Source organism: Chrysoperla carnea, chromosome 5 (genome assembly GCF_905475395.1).
Source record: "Chrysoperla carnea chromosome 5, inChrCarn1.1, whole genome shotgun sequence".
Classification (NCBI taxonomy): Eukaryota; Metazoa; Arthropoda; class Insecta; order Neuroptera; family Chrysopidae; genus Chrysoperla; species Chrysoperla carnea.
In genome coordinates this window covers 31,623,685-31,643,750 of record NC_058341.1, presented here as the reverse complement: position 1 = coordinate 31,643,750, position 20,066 = coordinate 31,623,685, and the positions used below count along the sequence as shown (strand labels likewise).

The following is a 20,066-nucleotide window of genomic DNA, read 5'->3' as shown; positions in this document are numbered from 1 at the left end:
CATGTCTTGGTACTCAAGCGCAAGAGAGTTAATTTTTTTTTCTTGCCTAAATTATTTAGTTTTATAAGAACCTACCACATCCCGAAACACAAAATAATCAGATTTCTAGATTCACTAACTTTCTAAAGGTGATTGATCTGTATAAAAAAACCTGTATTTAAATTCATATTTATTGTTGTTTGTTAATTTTTAATTGTTTACAGATTATTGTCATGGGCGGGTAAATCAATTGAACCCTATGGTATCGATTACATACTACAAAAACTCGGATTCAGCCATGCACGTACAACAATACCAAAATGGATGCAACGTGGTTTTATGGATCCATTAGATAAAGTCCTTGCCGTATTAATGTTACGTATGGTCTCAAATGGTAAATTACAAATGAATAAAATTCAATTGGAATAACGAATCAGTAAAATATTTTATATATTATTGAGAGCCATTTTATGTACAGGTAATACATATAAAATATTTAGTATATAGTTAATGCTAGAAGACTGGATGTAAAGTTATACATATATATAAATAAATATTATTATATTTAAAACTAAAAAAATGAGAGCCATATCTACAAATTATAGCAATTATTGTATTAATCTATTTAATACGTATTTCATAATTATTATGATTATTTAAAAATTCTATGCAATAAAAAAAAAAAAAACAAATTTTGTAATATTCTTATCTGCAAATTTAATTGCACTATACTATTATAATATTTATCTATAAAAAGCTTTTTTGCTCAAGGTTTTTTTTTATATTTTTTATACAGAACTCTAAAAGAAAAAATTTTATAACAATTTTTTGGAGCATGTATTATTAATCAAAAGAATCGTAATTTGAAATCAAGGTTTATATAAACATTGTGTAGTGTAATATAAAACTTTGACAAAGATTTTTATTTTTACCAACATACTAAAATTTTGGTATTTGATCAAACTTATAAAGTCTAATTCATTTTCGCACTCCTACTCATTGAAAAGATGTGTCTGTTTTACTCTATTAAGGGGTTGATTTCTTGAAAAAAACTAAAATACTATTTTGCCTTAAATATCAAGTTTAAGATTTTTTTTGCGTCAAAAATGTCTGTTTTTCTTACTAATTTTACACCCTCAGAGATTGTATTTCCAAAAATATTTTCTTTTAGTTGACGTTCATCATTTTAAATCCAAATTGTTTAACTTCTGCAGTTAATCAAATTTCTCTCAATAATAGTAAAAATATGTTTATTAAAGGACGGTTGTATAATGTAAAATAACCAGACAAAAAGTTTTTTTTTTAATTAAAATCAATAACGATGAAAATGCATATTCTTCGAACATTAAAAAATCGAAAAAAAATTTTTTTTTTAATTATTTGTTCACAATTCAAGACATTAATCTTATTTTTCGCCTTAAACACCTTCTATTTTATTTGAGGAATGGAGAAAACCTTACCCCAGTCTTACGGACTATTTTTGTCAGAAAAAGATACCATTCAGCATAGGCATCGGCTCAGAGGCGTATCAGAGACATCATGGATTGCAAAATATAATTTATTGCAGGAGGACACTTAATGGTTAATTAAGTAATGGTTAATAGGAAGAGCTAATGGATAATCAATTGCTTGACAGTGTGTTAAAATTTACACAACAACCTTAAGTTTCTATTTCAACAAGCGTTTTAAAAAATTACTTCTTTAATCTTTTTCTGCGTATTTTCTTTTGTGGTGGAGAGGGGGTTTAAATCACTCTCCCAGTGCTTGTGCTACTCATAGAATTTAAAAAATCTATAAAATTAAGAATGGTCAAAACTTGAATGGAATAAAATTTGATAGAAACATATTTAAAAATAACCTTGATTTCAAATATTTCATTAACATAAAGTGATGTTTTTCTTCGATAAGGACAAATTCATTATTAATAAAATGGAAAACGAGTAAATTTAAATTATGGTGACCTTGTTACCGAATATACGAATATACTTTTTAAGTTTTTGTTTTATTTTTTTAATTTTTACAAGGTACACAAGGGGTGGTAGCAAATTTTTTAAAATTACTATAAATTTTATTAATATTACATGCGTTAACAATTTGGCCGTAAAATTAAATCCATGTCTCAAATAAATGAATCTTTACCTCTACAATTTTTGAATTCAACAAAGTTGTAACTTAGAAAAAGTTTGAAATTAATAATAATAATGGGGTTTAATCTCCGTTTCTCTGGCATATACGCCTATAAGTAACAGAGGCCATCCACATCATTATTTGTTAATCTTTATTTATTTAACTACATCCATATTTACAATTACATTTTTGATGTGGGTGGAGTCGGTTACTTCGTTCTTATCCAAGCGACGAAAATGTAATCAAATCAATCACCCCCATTGTTTTCGAAATTGTTTTGATCGTTTAAAATTTCAGATAACAAACTAAATAAGTTATCGTATTTGAATGGGATACCATTCAAATACGATTAGTATTATCAAAATAAAATTATCAATATTATTTAGTATTAAATTGAAGAGTAATTTTTCGAACATAAAACCCTTCTTTATTTCATATCTAGAAATTTATCATCTTAATTTTTCAAATATCAAAAAAAAAAATTTTTTCAAATAAATCCCTATTGTGTATTGTTTTTATTTCGTAATCGATAACGTGGATTATCTTTTAAAAAGTTTTGATTGTAATCCAATTGTTTTGGATTGTTACCTATTGTTTGACACAAAGGTTTTAATCAATTTTAATTTTAACTATAATCATTTGGGATAAAAATAATTTAATTCTATGATAATAAAATACGTCACAGGAGCAAATCAGTAGCAGTTATTTCGCGACACTATTTCATGAAGTGTTGTTAATCAATAAAATATTTAATTTGAAGTAAGGAACTAGATCATTTATTTGAGATTGAGGCATGATATATTTATATTTTAGCTTCTCTAAATATTATTTTTAAAGGAAATGTATTCTAAAAATTCTAAAAAAATACAGCTAGAATTTTTCTTTATAAAATACAATTTCTCAATAATGTGATTCATAAACTTATTTTTTTAAACTCTTCTTCGCTTTGCGCCTTTTTAAGAAACATAATAATTCCACATTAAATATTTGCATATGTTGACCTATTAAAACATTCAAAATTCAAATTTTTTAAATGAATTAAATGGTATAGTTATATTTTTGTCAATTATTCATACCGTGATCTTATATAACTACAATCTAAAAGTAATTCTCTTCGATTCATATTTTCAAAAATATATAGGAGTAAATTGTAGAATAATTCAATTCAAAAACATTATAGCTAGTGTTGCTGGGAATTATTTCTCGCCAATTGACATATTATAGCTTGATTTATTTGATTTGATTTATTGATGAGGTAGTTATTGCGAAGTAATCGTTAAACGTAAAATAAATTATTTGGCAAATTACGGGTAAGAATGGTTTATATTTTTGCCATTTTTATTTCACAATTTTGATATTCTATGGTTAGAATATGCATTATTTATCCTTTGATAGCCTTGTAACAAGCCTCACACCATGAAAAGTTCGATTACACTGATATACTTCGAAATTGATTCAGATAAACTCGGTGTTATTAGACTTTAAATCATACAGGCTGTGTTACAATTTAGTCCAAAATCATATTTTACAGTTAAAATCATTAATTGTTAATTGTTATTATTACAAGTTTTTAATAATTATGATTATTATTTATCCAAATTATTTTTATCTAGGAATTAATTAGCTTATTTTTAAATATTATTTATTGTTATATGACGTTAAAAAAATATTAACTATTACCTTTAAATTGCTATAAGGGACTTAATCGATTAATGTTTTCTTAAATGGTGCAATGAATTTAGATAAATTATTCAATTTGTTTATTTAGTTCAATATGTGATAAATATGTGTCGATAGTTAAATAAGAAAAATACACTTTTTTTTATTGTAAATATTTATTTGAAACGCCTTCAATTTATTACATAACATTTCCATCATACATATTTTTTATAATTTTCTTTGTATCATATTAAAATAAAAGGCCTGTCCACAAAAATTACTGAATGGCAATTCAACTCCCTATGAAATTGCGACGTGTCATGCTATTTTTCTTAGCAGTTTAAAGTTTTGCTCAATATTTTCTTTGATTTTGTATATAATTAACAAACCAAAAATTTACAAACCAATTATTGTAATATTTACAAAGATGTTCATTCTAATTAAATTTAAATACAAAAGTAATTAGTAAGTTCATCCTTATTTCAAGATCTCATTTCAAAGTATAGTTGCGATGCAAATTTTGTAACAGTTTAGTTTCTTGTTTATAAGCAAAATAAACATATTAATAATACAAATTTTAAAAATAATTTTATGATTAAAATTGAAATTATCACGTAAAATATATCAGCTACCACAACTACGACATCCTTAGGTTAGTTAATGTTTAATTCGAGAATTAGTAAGATTAATCAATATCATAATAACAGCCTTCACTTTAAGATTTATTTTTAAATATAAAGTTAAAAGTATGAATTTTGAAAAAAATTGAATCTATCATGGATGCTTAAAAGATGACAGTGTGAATCATTAGAATATTTCCAAATTGATTATTCTATAATTACGTAAAATACAGTTTTTCGTGGACAGGCCCAATAGATTTGAATTATCTACGCCTTTTAATTGCATATATATATAAAGAAAATCAATATTTTATCAGAAATAAGCATATTTTCCTACAATATTCGTTTAGAAATTAGTAAAATCTGTCAGAAATTTTCTTCACTTATATAAGAATTATTTATTCATTATAATATGCGTAATAACAACATGTAATATTGTTGTAAACTGTTTTTTATATTTAAAAATAAAAAATTGTAAATAAATTATCATATTTAGAATATAATAAACATATAATAAAAAAACAAAAACAAATATGTAAAGAATGCATTTGAACAATTTTCCTCGAATAATTAAAAAATCCTTACTTTTTTTACAGTTTTACAATTGATAATTTTAATTGTCAACTTTCGTGAATTAGGAGATCATAATGAACAAATTTTTAGTATATAATCTATTATTGTGTATTAGGAGAACATATTTATTTAAAATTTGAGATAATACATTTGCGTTTTATTCGGTATTCGTTGGGAGATACACAGCTTTATTCTATTAATTAGAGTGACATGTGCCAAAATTTGATGGTAAGATAGGATGTAGGAAGTGGCAATGGACAGAAAAAGTAGAAACAAATTGCCAGAAAATAGCAATCATGATCCCTAGAGGCTGGAAGTGTAATTTGAATAAATAGGAAATATTTTTTATAATAGTATGAAGTTTGGTAAATTGGCTAGCTTTGTTCAGAACCCAGTGAACATGCATAGGTACATTTTTTAAAATATCTTAAAATAATAAAAATTTTGCCACAACTTTTATTGTTTCAATTAATATTTTATAGTTATATGTTTCTTATAAAAAGCATATAGCCAAAACTTTTTATTGTCATAATTACTAATAATAAAACAATTTCATGATAACAAAATTAGATATACATAAAAACTTCACGATAACAATAAAATGTATTTTGTTATGTGGTAAATTTTTAAAACTGCAGTTATCGCATTAACAAATGTTACACAATTGATAAGAATCTACATCACAATCGTGTTAGCCTAAGCAGTCACGGAAACACCTTATTATTACTGCCTGGTGAGGATATATTTTTAAGAACGCTTTTAGACCTAACGGAGTCACTTCTTTATTTAGAGATTGTGCAGCCTTTTTTAAAAAGACTTAGATATCACAGGTACGTAGATGACTGATATCAAATTTGCTACATTGCCCGTAAAAATGTGAAAGTAGACTTGATAACTAGGTACCAAAAATTGAAATTTAAATTAAAATTGATTAAAAATCGAAGAAGTTATAAGCCAAGGTTATATATTATTCTATGTTGTAAGCATTCAAAGTTTGTTACCCGTCTCTTTCTTGCAAAACAGAGTCTTATATGTAATCTATTTGGCGATATGGCGAATTAAAAGTTTTAAAAGTTCATATTTTGCATAGGTACTTCTAAAGATTTTCAAAAATATTTTTAAGAATAGCCCGTATAAAGCAAAACAAAACATGGAAAATTCTCAACTTATTCTCATAAGAAATTCTAAAATTTTACTGCTAACCAAACCTACCTATATTAAACGTATATTGTTCTACAAACAAAATCTAATTTTCTGTTTTCAAATCAGATACAAACACATGCACGAGACTGCCATGTGAAGAGATTATATTTACTAAAAGTTTATCATAATAAAAATAAAATTATTACTAGGATTCTGTATCAGTTAATAATTCAGAATCATATTATTAAACAAAACATCAAGCCCATAAGACCTACATACAATTTTATATATCTGACAAATATTTTATAAGCCATTAAACCATATGTCAGGGAAAAAAGTCCCGCACTAATTTTATGGAAAGTAGGTCTCGGTTAAATTTGCTCATACTGCGAGATTTTATAGATCTTGGAATCCTGATCAAAAATCTCCATTGGGAGGATGATCCAAATTCAAACGTTTCTGAGTTATGGACTGGGTTGGAGTGCCAATAATCTCTGGGTAAAGGTACGCGCGCTTTCAAAAAATAAGATGTGAGGTAATTTGATCATCTAGACACCATTCCAATACGATTTTTGCTTCAAAACTCCATAGGGTGGGATATATGCCGACCTCTAAAGGTACTGATAAAAACAAGCTTTTTGTTAAAAGTATCATGTTTGGTATTAAATCAAAGGTTTTGTTGAACAAAAAATTTACAATTAGAAAGTCTATCATATAAAAGCCACCAGATTTTTTAGTAATGAGCCATCAAACAATTGAATGGGCATGCATTTTTGTGCATATAGTACATTATAGAATAGTCATTGCTAAAAACTCTGGTTGTTTGCGTATTATTTACTTAAGTATTTTGTTTCCAATCATCATCAAAGGGAATTCGACTATGACATCTGAAAAAATAGCATTATATAAATTATCAAATTGATACAGATAGACTGTGAAGAACCCAGCTGAGCCATCATTTTAGTGTAGGAATGGATGATTCATATAATATGCATATCAGTCAATGTGAAATTACCTTATCAAGGCTAGATATGAGGCATCGTTTGTGCAATATTACAATGCCTTTGTAATGATATAAATATTTTTTAAGGACGTAAATAATAAAACTATTATCAATAGACAAAAAATTTATGATAATATAAAAGTTGAAATGATTTTGAATGATTTAAGAAGTATAAATTTAAAAAAGGACAAAAAACAATTTAATATTTTTCAAAAATAATATCGATAACTATATTGGAAAATTTTACCCGTTAATAATTATTTAAATTTTTAATAGAATTTCATATTTTACCATCGTTTTATTTGATAAAAGGATCTTGTTTTCTTAACTATAAGAAAAAAGTTTGAAATATGTCTTTTTGATACATAGTGCTTAAGAAGATATTTTCATCAGGCATCTCCGATTAAAAATTTCAAGTCTTCGACGAAAAGTGTTGTACAAGGTGAAATTTTAAAAAAGTAAATCGGAATAGGGTAGATTTACTGTTAGAAGTTATCTCAACAAATGAATGGGTTGACATAGATTGTCCAAAGGCTATCTCATTATGAGACCAGTCTAGACTCTAATGAAATAGGGCCTCGAGTTAATTATCGATTGTAATTTAAAAATTTTATTTCTACTAACTACTACTTTGCTTACTATAAAAATCCCAAATAAATAAGAAGTCCTATGGCGTGAATGGACATTGGATAGCAAAATTTAAAAGAAAAGTAACTCTTAGAATTTCGTCTCGTATCTTTTATGTCACGCTAGTTTTGGATCTGTATGTGGTGTATGTGTATTTTAATGTTAACACAAATGAAGCCTCTTGTGCATATTATTTATTATATGCATATGGTACTGGTACAAGTAAAGCATGTACATTGTACAGTAGATTAAATAAATACTTGTATATGTTCGAGCGAATTGAGAGCTCACTTTTAGTCATGGATAAACTGCTTTTAGTTTAGTTGTATCCGCGCACACTGCACCCTATATTTCTTAAAGGAAAAATGAATTATCGTTATAGGAGGTGCCGGTGCTTACTGAGAACTATTTTACTCACTATAAAATTATTATAACAAAAAATAACTTGGTCGAATGTAATAATATATTTGACGTTTATAAGTTCTCTTTTGTGTACACAAATGAGTAATTTGTTAAAATGTGTGTTTAATAACTAAGTTCTATTGTTATAAATCTACTCAAAAATGTATCTACTTAAATATAATTTAATTTTTATAATTTTGTAACATAAATTTAAATAATTAATTTTAAGAAATAAAAACTTCATCTAAATTGAGGTTATTTTTTTGTATTTTGTTATTATTCCAAGTCTTCCACGTCGATTTTATCTTTACATATTAAAAAAAATGAAAATTTATTAACTAAAAAGTGTTCTAAACATATTTAAAAAATGAGTTCACCAAGTTATTTTTATCGAGAATATGATGTTCCTCTTGGAATTATATGTATTCAAAAAATCCAAAGGTTTTGTTTTCCTAGAGTCACATTTAACCGAGAATTATGGTAAGTTAGTTTTTTTTAATTACTCTTTAATTAGATATTTCAATAGAAAACAATTATAATAGCTTTAAAAATTATTAGAGCTGCCGCAGTGCTAACTCAAAGTCGAGAGAAACATATTTTTACTAAAAAATTCCAAACAAATCTCCAAACTTTAAGAATTAACAATGATTAATTGTACAAAATTCATCAACATTATTTTAATTTGTGTGACATTCTTCGTTTTTAAATATAAAACATATTTCAGTGTCATATCCTTATCACAAATTTTTATAATAGTATCTTTTATTTTGAAAAGATAAAATTTTATTTCTAAAATATAATTAAATTTAAGTTAGCCTTGATCTCGAAATAATCGCGTGCAACTGGTGGTTTTTGGTAATTTTATACATGTTACATGTATTTTGAATGTTAGTAGTCAATACAATCTCATTCAGGAGATCTGTCATTAAACTAAAAATAATTGTGCCGTCAAAAACTTTGAATATCACTAATCTCAAATGTCACTTACGAAATAATCATTGAAATGTTTTTAAAATTATGTTCTTAAATTAAATTATTTCCCGAGATTGAAATTTAAGTTTGAATTATCTCACCAATCTTTGCTTGGCCTTGCCAAATGAATGATACTTAAGTCGCGCTTCTATAATAAATACCGACGCGACGGATGACTTATTCTTGATCAAAAAGTAGTATTTTAAGTGAATGTCCATTGATAATCGGAATCAGTAAAATTTGATGCATAGTTTGCATTGGTTAATTAATTTTCTAGCAAAAACCAATGTTTTTTTTGTCCAGTATACTATCGATTTGTTCATTTCTATGTGAACAAATCTGCTAGTGAATGGGACCGAGATTTGTCGGGATTGGTAGTAATGCTAGCTGGATACCAATCCTATCCCTATATCTTCCTAATTTTACTCCTTTTATTTTAACTCGTAGTCTCTGCTAGTCTGTCGAAAAAACTTTGGATCGATTTTAACCCTTTTCCCGTGATTCAATCGAGCTGAAATTTTGCGGGCAGACTCGTGGTCACAATCAAAAAAAAAAAAAAAGGGAGTGAAAAAAACTTATTTTTTTATGGGTTAGTTTTTTATATTATAAAAACCAAAATGACTTTGTTACGCTTTCAAGCAAAAACTATCGAATGAATTTGAATTACAATAATATAGCTTATACACCAGAATAATACATGAGCTATAATTTATAAAGATATAAAAAAAAATTAAAATTGTTTTTTTGTCATTCCATTGTGCTATCTATGATCATCATTTAGAAAGGATGAATAAGAAACAATTTATAGCCATCTGTTCAACCAACTCTATTAGTACATATAGAATTAGAGTTCATTTGTTCTCCTTTAATTTGGTTAAGATGGTTGTTTTCCATAAAATGCATGGTTTGGAGGTACGGAAAAAAATGACAAAAGTTACAAAATTTCGCCGCTTTTCGACCCCAACCGAAAATTAAGCTCAGCTTAGGAACTGTCACAAACAGATATAACTTTTAAATTATTTACTATCAAGGAGTATTTTAATAATTTCCATCTTGGTGTTATTTTTCAGAAGGAAAAACTTGAATCGATTCCAATTTGATAATGTTTTAATTTGCGATTTTCTTTATTATTTCAGTTACCGAACGAGCGTATTAGTTTTAACTTATTTAGCATATATGTGCTATCATATGACCAGAAAATCAATTTCTGTTGTAAAAGGAGTTCTCAATCAAAACTGTTCAAGTTTAACGCCCCCATCGGTTATTTCACCCGATGAGATGAATACGTGGTGTGATTGGGCACCATTTGGTAAGCACCTAAAAGCATGCATTATTTTATTTACAATCTTTATTCGCGATTTGATAAACGACGAATAATTTTATTTTTTCTGCTAAAGTCCCAGTTTTCTCTTTTTGTCGACGATTTTCTTTACTTTAATTACTATGAGATAGATAAATAAATGAACTATCATTTTCTTGATCTAAATTTTCTGCACAGATCTAAATTGCAAATACTTAATAACTAATCAGTTATCAATTCACTGTTTTTTTTCGAATTCACTTTTTAAAATGCACACTTAGACACTCCTTCCGAACTTTACAATTACTCACAACTTATTACTCACTACTTTTTGATTACGCCGCCAGAGATATGTCAAAAACTAAATTTTTATTAATAAGACCACATTTTTTTTTACTTTTTTTAGATGCAAATAATGCTCAAGCTTTACTTGGAACATTAGATTCAGCATTTTTGTTTGCTTATGCAATTGCAATGTTTATGTCTGGATTTGTTGCCGAACGTGTTAATTTACGATATTTTTTATCATTGGGAATGCTTTTTTCTGGCATATTTAGTTATCTATTTGGCATTGCAAAATCATACAATATACACAGTTTGAGCTATTTTATTATTGTACAGGTATTTTAAATTTTCTAAAAATTTGGTATAACAGCTAGTTAAATAATATTTGTAACTGTATTCCAACCGCCGCCTGACGCAGGAATTATTGAAAATTTTTTGAATCTGCCACAAACTGATTTATTAGACGAAATTTTTCTAGGGAATAGAATGATCGTAAAGAGTACACTTAAAAGTTTGTATCTAGCTATGTAAATTTTACGTCAAGCAGTCAATATGGCAGTTATAAGTATGCTTAAATCTTAAAAGAAAGCAATGGTTTGTGGAATGACTATGTTTTTATTGGACAGTTCGTTCTTACCTTTGCACAATATTTTGCAAATTACTATGGTTTAATATCAGTTTGAGCCTGTTATCGTAATTCTAGAAGGTTGAAATAATTTTACAAATATTTTACCACTGGCTTTTGTATTAGTTGCATTATGTTATTTATAATTTCCAAAAATTTCTTCTACATAGATATTTGCTGGTATTTTTCAAACAACCGGTTGGCCGGGTGTTGTAACTGTCGTTGGTAACTGGTTTGGCGAGGGTAAAAGAGGATTAATTTATGGAATATGGAATTCTCATACATCGATTGGAAACATTGTCGGTATGAAACAAAATAGATAGTTTGTGCAATTGTTACATTTACGTAATTATTAAAAGAAAAATGGTGATGACAACGCTGGTTGTTGGGGCATAATTGCAGAAAAACTTGTAATAGATTTAATATTATTTTTTAAAGGCTATTTTTATTTTATAACCAATCATTTATAAATTTCATTATTATGAAAATCATCATGCCATGGCTTTTCCGGTGGCCTAAAATTCTACCGCAACACGGCGTTTTTGCGACAGTATGGCGGCTATTTTTTGAGAAAAATTATTCGAAAATGAATATTCAAAAAAATTAGCCGGTAACAATTTATTTAACTTCGATTAAATTCCCACTACTAGCGCTATGACCACCATATATATATTTTATGATTTATTTTTTGAGTCAATATCCTTTTGATTAAAACGAAAATGCAACATTGACCGTCGAATTAAAATTATTTCAAGGTTAATTTTATATTAATAAAATTGTTTCTTTTTAACAGGTACATTAATTGCAGCCGATTATGTAGAATCTGATTGGGCCTTATCGTTTATGGTTCCCGGTTTGATAATGGGAATATTTGGATTTATTTTATTTCTATTTTTAGTTGTGAATCCAACAGATGTATATTGCGCTTCACCTCGAAGTAAGGTAAATCAATTTTTAACTATTATGTTAGATTAATATATGTCGATCCAACAAATTTTTGTTTTAAGTAAATAACAGCAAGAATCAATTAAAATATTTTAAGCAGTTTTATTCTAACCAGAGTTTCAAAATTTTTAGCATGGTACTCAACAACATAATGGATCTAGAAAAATGGAAAATAAGATTGCAAATTATGGTAGTTCAGATGACATTAGTTCTCAAACAGATGACGTAGTAATTGATACAGAAGCATTAATCGATCAGACGGTAATAAAATAAATAAATAATAAAAAATAGTATGTACTCATGAATTTGATGAGTACTTCTTAAATACCTAAAGTATTGCGATCACGGTACCAATTAAACTAGACCCAAAGGATGACCAATTTATTAAATTTTAAAGTTATTTTGCCAAAAAACCTAATAATTTCGTCATGCCCGTAATCCGCAATTTAAAAAACTCATATAAATCTACCGCCTTTCGTTCATTATGAATTTATTATCGTTGGATAGATTTTTAAAAAGCGAATAAAATGTATATAAAACAAATATTATCAAAGATAATAAATGAGAAAAGTTGGATTTTTTAATTAAATTTCGATTTTTTCCAATTTCCTGTATCAATTTTTGTATTATATAAATATTTCGACTGCGATGTAGTCATCATCAGTATGAATTAGCTAATCGTAATTTCGCTTATAGTGTATGTTATTCGTTAATTCAGATTTAATAAAAATTGCAAAGTTAAAGTAGAAATTTTAGAATTAATGATAGATTTTGAAATTGAACAATTATTTACTTTCATAATTTATTTTTGATTTGTAATTTTAACTTTTTATTTTTAAGTGTCAAAATCAGGTCTATCGAGAAGCTACTTAGCCAACGTCACAATTTTTAGATATTTGGAAAAGTATAAATTGTGCACACACCAAACCGCCAGTATATAGACCGTCACCAAATTAGCAACGAGTAACATACACTATAAGAGTAATTATTATCAACTAATTTATACTGATGATGACTAACTACATGGTAGTCCAAATAGTTCATTAAATAATAATTATATAATTCAAAAATGTTAAAAATAAGGATAGTAGAATTCCAAAAGATTTTAGAAGCCCATCTCTCGTGAAACAACCATCAGCGGAGAAAAGTCATTTTAAGTTTTATTTTATTCTATTTTTAACGGCTATTAAAAGATTTAATTTTCATATTGAAGTGCATATAGCCCCTTAATAATAATTTGTACAAATATATTCAGATCACCCCACGGTAACGTGATTTTTCTCCCTTAAGGTGTCACTTGATATTTATTTCTTTATTTATACTTGTTAACTATTCTAGTGGATTTCAATACTTAGGATTATTATTACTAAAGTGTCAATTTTAAAGATAACGATAATCTAACAATGGTGTAATCAAGAATAGACTATGTAATAGTATACTACACAGTTTGTACTTGAAAAAAATGTATTAATTTGTTTAATTATACTTAGAAAACTGATAACAATTAGCCGCCCAAGATAAACATTTAGAAAAAGACAATTTTCATCATATACCAGCATTAATTCAATATTAAAAAACTTGTGGGTAGCAGGTTTTGAAGATGTATATATCAGACATCTTCAAAACCACATAAATTGTGCTCTGGAAGTCATTAAATGGATTTATAAATGCATAAGTCTACATTTTAGCGGGAAATATGACTAATAAAAAGTACATCAGTTCTTGAATAGAAGTCGCGCGTGCGACACATATCAACGCAAATATTATCTTAAGTAGCGATTAGCGAATAGACTAAACAACTAGCAATAAGCTGCAACATTGCTCAAATAACTTTCAAATATGAAGAAATGCACACTTATGCACATTATTTCTAGCTGTATAAGAAAGTTTGCTTGTATGGACTTTGTAGAGCACAATATTAGCAGTTAAGTATATACAGTTAAGCATTAACACCTTGTTATAATGAGTAATACCAGTACATCAGTGATACAACAAAAAAATTTTAAGTTTTTAGAAACGACTGAAAAATTAAAAACAGTTCGACCAAAATATCAGTTAAAAATTATGCAATATTTGGTTTATGAAAGAGTTTTTTAACAAGTAGAATAACTTGTTAATGAAGTCTTTGACACGAAAGCACGAAAAGCAAGAAATTGTTTCATGTAATTTGATATAATGTTTTAATTTTTTGTTTCTATTATTTAGGACGTACTTCAACGAAGGTATAGTGAACGTACTCCAATTTTACGGCAGCTACCAATACCAACGAACAATCAACAAAAGGCAATTGGATTTGTTGGTGCTTTGAAAATACCAGGAGTTATTGAATATTCTCTATGTTTATTTTTTGCAAAATTAGTTAGTTACACCTTTCTATATTGGCTTCCATTGTATATAGAATTTTCTTGTAAGTGAATCACATTTTTCATTTTAAATATAATAATTTAGTTATTTTATAGCGAAATAGCGAACGATTTCTCTTTTCGGGGTCTTTTTCTTTTAATCGTCGAATAAAAAGATTGTTGTATTAAATTATCGTCTTATTTGAATATAGTTTTCAATGAAAATTCATCAATTTTAAGTTTGTAAGTATTTAACAATTTTCCAGCCCTTTGAAAGAGAAGTCTTCGAAAATTTTTGTAGAGGAAAAAGTTGATAGGTTTGACCTAAACAACAGCCTTTCAAATTTCTTGCCGTTCTGAAATAACTGTCAAATATTACACTAACGTTGAATAATCTTTAGTAGAAAGTTTTTATTTATTATATTAAGATTTTGACTGTATTTTTGTTATAATCAGAGGCAAGTCTCTAAGTAATTAGGCAGGCCTCTAAGTAGTATTAGCACAGCCCCCTTAAATCGACGCATGCCCCTGGTTATAAAATCTAAGTACTGGTAGATCTTGTTTTATTTTTAACATTAATCATCACGTTAAAATTATTTGTTTTAAATGATAAACACAACGACCCTAAACTAATTTTGAATTAAATAGTTGCATTTTCAATATTTTAATTATTTTTTAGCGAAAATGAGTGCGGTAAATAGCGCACATTTATCAACTATGTTTGATGTAGGCGGTATAGCTGGTGCAATTATTGCAGGAGTTGTTTCCGATTATTCTGGTATGTCAGCAACAACTTGTGCTGGAATGTTATTTGCAGCAGTACCGATGGTAAGTGAGCTTGCATATTGTATCACAATATAATGGAGTGGTCGACTTTATTAAAATCTGTTCTGACATTAAAAAGTAAAAGACAGACCTTTTATGCTCCTCACTTTACGATCTTCTTTTGTAAATTTATAACTATTTTCTTTTTTCATAAAAATATTTACCGAGATAATCGAGGAAAAAACCTTTTTTTATCCGTTGTATAGGAGCCGAATATATACAGCATCTAACCGGTATCACTTCACGAAAATTGATGTTTGCTTTTGTCAAACAAAGAGTAAGATTTTCGACTAGCTTTGCAAGCTGATAAGTATACAAATTTTGAAGAAACACCACTTGAAATAAATTTTTTGAAAAAAAATTTGTGATTTTCACTACTTTTAATAAACAAATCTACTGCCTAAGTTCCTTCCGATTTCTTCTTTTATTGCCATTTGCGAAGATTAAATAAGCAGCAACTGCCACTGTTTTTTACTCATATTCTACATGATGTCTGATACTGATTATTATTACATTTTGATTTCAGATGTTTGTATATAATAGTGAAGGTTCGTCATCATCGTTTGCATTGAACATATTGATATTAACAGTGGTTGGACTATTAGTAAATGGTCCATATGGTTTAATAACAACATCCGTATCCGCTCAATTAGGTACACATAGCTGTTTGGAGGGTAATGCAAAAGCATTAGCAACTGTAACAGCAATTATAGATGGTACTGGCTCTATAGGTGCAGCCATTGGACCATTATTAGCTGGATTCGTTAGTAATTCAAATAAAGATTGGCAAAATGTTTTTTATATGTTAATGATCTCCGATATACTAGCATTATTGCTACTAGTACGTCTAGTTAAACGTGAATTTTTACAATTACGACCAAATCATATAGAATGATAAATTATTTCATGGTTAGTTTCAATTTTTTTTAATTTAATAAAAATTTGTATTATATTCGGTATATTTACCAACCCATTTCCCTACTCCCTCAATACTTTTGTAAAAATTTGTATTATATTCGGTATATTTACCAAAACATTTCCCTACTCCCTCAATACTTTTGTATATTTTTTTGTTTGTTTGTTTGTAATTAAACACGTAGCATTAATATAAAAAAATGTGAAGATCTGTAATTAAATATATTTTTTTAAGTTATTTTAATTAACATGTATGTTGTTTTTATATTAACACCCTAAAATTAATAAGCAAGAGCGGATGAAAATCTGAGAAATTGGATAGATGTCTGATAATGAATTTGCCACATTACACCTCAAACTATAAAACTAGACTTAATGTCATAACAAAACTTGAAAATTGTTAAAATTGATTACAAAAACGAAAACTTATCTATCTTTTTCTTGCGAAAAGGATTTTATATGAAGTCTTCACTTCTGTTTATAAAAGATTTTAAAAATCTAAGACTTAATTTTAATTTATCTAAGATTTTAAAAAATCAGCTTCATTTACCTGTACTGCGTAAACTTCTTCGACGGAAATGATAAAAATAATCATTCATATTGCCCAATTAGGAAACTATTATAAGTAATTAGCAAATAATTTTCATTTGGATTAAAATCAATTTCTAAAGAATTTTTAAATCAGTAAATATAAAAATCGGTTTCCTTTCCTTAATACGTAGATAGCAGACTTTTTAAACTGATACAGAAATGTCCTGGTTTTTGAAAACAATTTTGCTTTTTCCTAATTTTATACAATTCAACGGACATGTCTGTATTGCAGATTTAAAAAAGGCTATTTTTGGTCACTTATACTCAAGCCTTTAACGATTGAGCGTAGTTTCTGAGATATTGGCTAAAATCGTATACGATTGATGGTATCTCGGAGTCGATTTTTCAGTTGATATCTCCTTTGTCATTAAATCGAAAAATTAACCAAATTTTCGTATCTTATTATTAAGGCTATAATAGACCCAACAAATTTTTAAGTTTATATCATTTGACGATTAAAAGAATATTTTGCGATAAATCTTCAAAATCTCTCCGAAATAATATCTTTTCATACAGAGTTTTTGGTCATATCTCAAAAACTTCTCACCCGAGTACAAAACGAACCCGATTTTTGTATTTATTAGGCCAAATTTGTTCTATTACCTAGTTTCACCAAAATCAGGTTAATTTTAAATTGCAAAAATCCAGAAAAATTTTTTTCACTTCTTTTAAAATCAATTTCTAGGCATTTTAATCCATAAAACACGAAAATCTGATTTCACTGATAATAGTTTCTGAGATTTTAATTTAAATCGTATACAAGGATGATATTTTGGAAAAATTACACAAACTATGTTATATAGTTTGTGTAATTTTTCCAAAATATGTATCATCCTTGTCTGTTAGACAGAAACCCTACAATTGTTGGCATCTTACAAAATTGTTTTATGACGAACTCCTTCGAAAATGTTGAATTGGTAAAGAATAAAATAATAACAAAATGAAATATATATAAATAATGTATTATAAAATTACATTCTTAAATTATAACCTAAGGTTCACCTAATGGAATTATAAACGAAAGATAGTCAGCAAACTCTCCCCAAGCCACTCTGTGTGTTTGAAACACGATAATCCACGAAGTTAAGATAATAAACCATATTAATGTACCAATTCCAGACAATACTACATCTAAAAAAACGACATACAATAAAGGATTGTTTTAAAAATGATAGTCCTAGATTATTTTTAACTTACATTTTTTTATCTGTTTCTGTTCATCATATACTGGTTTGCGAAATGCTTCAGAAAAAAACCACAAAAAGTTCACAGCCCATAAAAAAGGTAAAAATGCAAAACCAGCTGTAAATAACAAAACAATTGTAAATAAGAAAACTTCATAATATTAATTTTGTAAACTGATAAAATACCTTTAAAATACCATTGGCAAAGATATAATTTTCTTTCACCGGGCAATTTTCCTAAATCCATGACGATTTTTCAAAATTGACATTTGCATTTATAAATAAGGTTATATTTTTGTGTGTATAGGGTTTTTAGAGCTTTTTGTTTGCAATATACTGGATAATTTATTTTATAGAAAACTAGAATAATCTAGATCGGTGTACAATTTATTTAAAGAAACAGAAGCTAACGTAATTTGGCCCCCTACAAAATTATTTTCGGTTTAATTAATTATAAATCTTTTTTTAATCCATTGTTAATCATTTGTTCTTCATTGTTTGACCATTAAAGTTATTTGTTCGATCGTTGTTTATTTATTAATTACTAAACAATTATTTTTCATTAAGTTAGCTCCCCATACTATTGATTTCCACTTTTTACTTCCTTAATCAATGTATTTAAAGAAATTATTGATTGTTCGTTTATTATTAGCAATCAATAACTCCTTAAAATACATTGAATAAAGAGGAAAAAGTGAAAATCAATATTATGAGGGACTAACTTAATAACGAAAAGGATCTGCTAGCCTGTAAGTGGATGCGATATGATGAATGAGAGAGAAGACTGCCAGCGAGCTCCCCTGTGTCCTTATCATAATCATATGTATATATATACTTATTATTTGTATTAGTAAGTATAAGTACAGGTATTAGACAAGGACACAAGGAAACTTACTGGCAGTCTCCTCTCTTGCTTCGCATATCGCATCCACTTACGGTCTAGCGTTCCGCGTTCGCTATCTCTATGATTTAGTTAGTAGTATTTATAAGAAAATATATATTGTATTTTATAAAGAACCCTGGTGGAAAAAATATTTGAAGAAAGAATAAGAAATTCTGAAAAAGTCTTAGGAACTTTGAATTTCTCAACGTTTTCGGACTAGTCTAATTCAGAGTTATTCAGAGTTCTTAATACTTTTTTAAAGTTTCTAAGACTTTTTCAGAGTTTCCTAAGACTTATTAAGACTTATTCTTTTTTCAAATATTTTTTCCACCAGGGAAGTGTTCCAAAATTAATGCAAGAAGTTCGAATCAGACGTAATCTTGGAACACCATTTATTATTATTATATAAAAGTGATAGAATTTTACGTATAAACACTAATTTTGTATAAACATTAATAAGAAAAAAAAGAATCTGTGTTAAGGAGGATCCCTCACCAGTAATAGAAAAAATAAATTAGTAGAAAATGATCCAAATTTTTAGTATGTTGTAGTTAACGATACATATTATTAAACCATCAAAAAAATTGGGTATCTTATCGATCAATTAAGAGAGTAATTAATTAATTAAAAATACACTAAATAACATAGCATGATATGAGGATGATTATGTTATTTAGTGTATTTTTAATTAATTAATTACTCTCTTAATTGATCGATAAGATACCCAAATTTTTTTTTGATTTAAGAATATGTATCGTTAACTACAACATACTAAAAATTTGGATCATTTTCTACTAATTTATTTTTTTCTATTACTGGTGAGGGATCCTCCTTAATTTGTTTTTATACACTATGATTTATTATGAAAATTAAAAATTTTTTTTTTGTTATAAATAAATGAAAAATCGTTATGTATTTTAAATTTTGTTTTATTTTTTAAATATTCTGTCCTATTTTTTCTTTCAGAACAAAATTACCAATTAATTAATTATTTAGTAAAGGTAAATATTAAGTTAGATATAAATTAACACATGAGCCGGGTGGTTGTGTGGGTATAGCACTTGCC

At 27.1% G+C, this 20,066-nt stretch overlaps 3 protein-coding genes across 3 annotated transcripts in view; 2 read left to right on the top strand and 1 right to left on the bottom strand.

Moving 5' to 3' along the window:
- The window catches only part of LOC123300840 (transmembrane protein KIAA1109), a 42,273-nt gene extending 41,742 nt beyond the window's left edge, over positions 1 to 531 (top strand). The window contains exon 49 of the mRNA XM_044883487.1: positions 204 to 531. Within this exon, the coding sequence (XP_044739422.1) occupies positions 204 to 408 (205 nt within the window). The 3' untranslated portion in view covers positions 409 to 531. The remainder of the gene's footprint in view (positions 1 to 203) is intronic.
- A 7,895-nt stretch (positions 532 to 8,426) lies between these two features.
- On the top strand, positions 8,427 to 16,487 carry LOC123299865 (glucose-6-phosphate exchanger SLC37A2). Its single transcript, XM_044882260.1, has 9 exons — positions 8,427 to 8,613; positions 10,242 to 10,414; positions 10,812 to 11,026; positions 11,486 to 11,618; positions 12,109 to 12,257; positions 12,393 to 12,521; positions 14,466 to 14,667; positions 15,282 to 15,430; positions 15,954 to 16,487. The coding sequence occupies exons 1-9, from the start codon at positions 8,501 to 8,503 to the stop codon at positions 16,320 to 16,322; spliced, it is 1,632 nt and encodes a 543-aa protein (XP_044738195.1). The 5' UTR covers positions 8,427 to 8,500; the 3' UTR covers positions 16,323 to 16,487.
- Positions 16,488 to 17,879: 1,392 nt separating this feature from the next.
- Positions 17,880 to 18,396, bottom strand: LOC123300783 (gamma-secretase subunit pen-2). The gene is made up of 3 exons (XM_044883431.1): positions 18,304 to 18,396; positions 18,131 to 18,235; positions 17,880 to 18,064 (listed from the first exon to the last, which is right to left on the bottom strand). Exons 1-3 carry the CDS (start codon positions 18,362 to 18,364, stop codon positions 17,925 to 17,927), a joined length of 306 nt encoding a protein of 101 aa, XP_044739366.1. The 5' UTR covers positions 18,365 to 18,396; the 3' UTR covers positions 17,880 to 17,924.
- Positions 18,397 to 20,066: the final 1,670 nt, after the last annotated feature.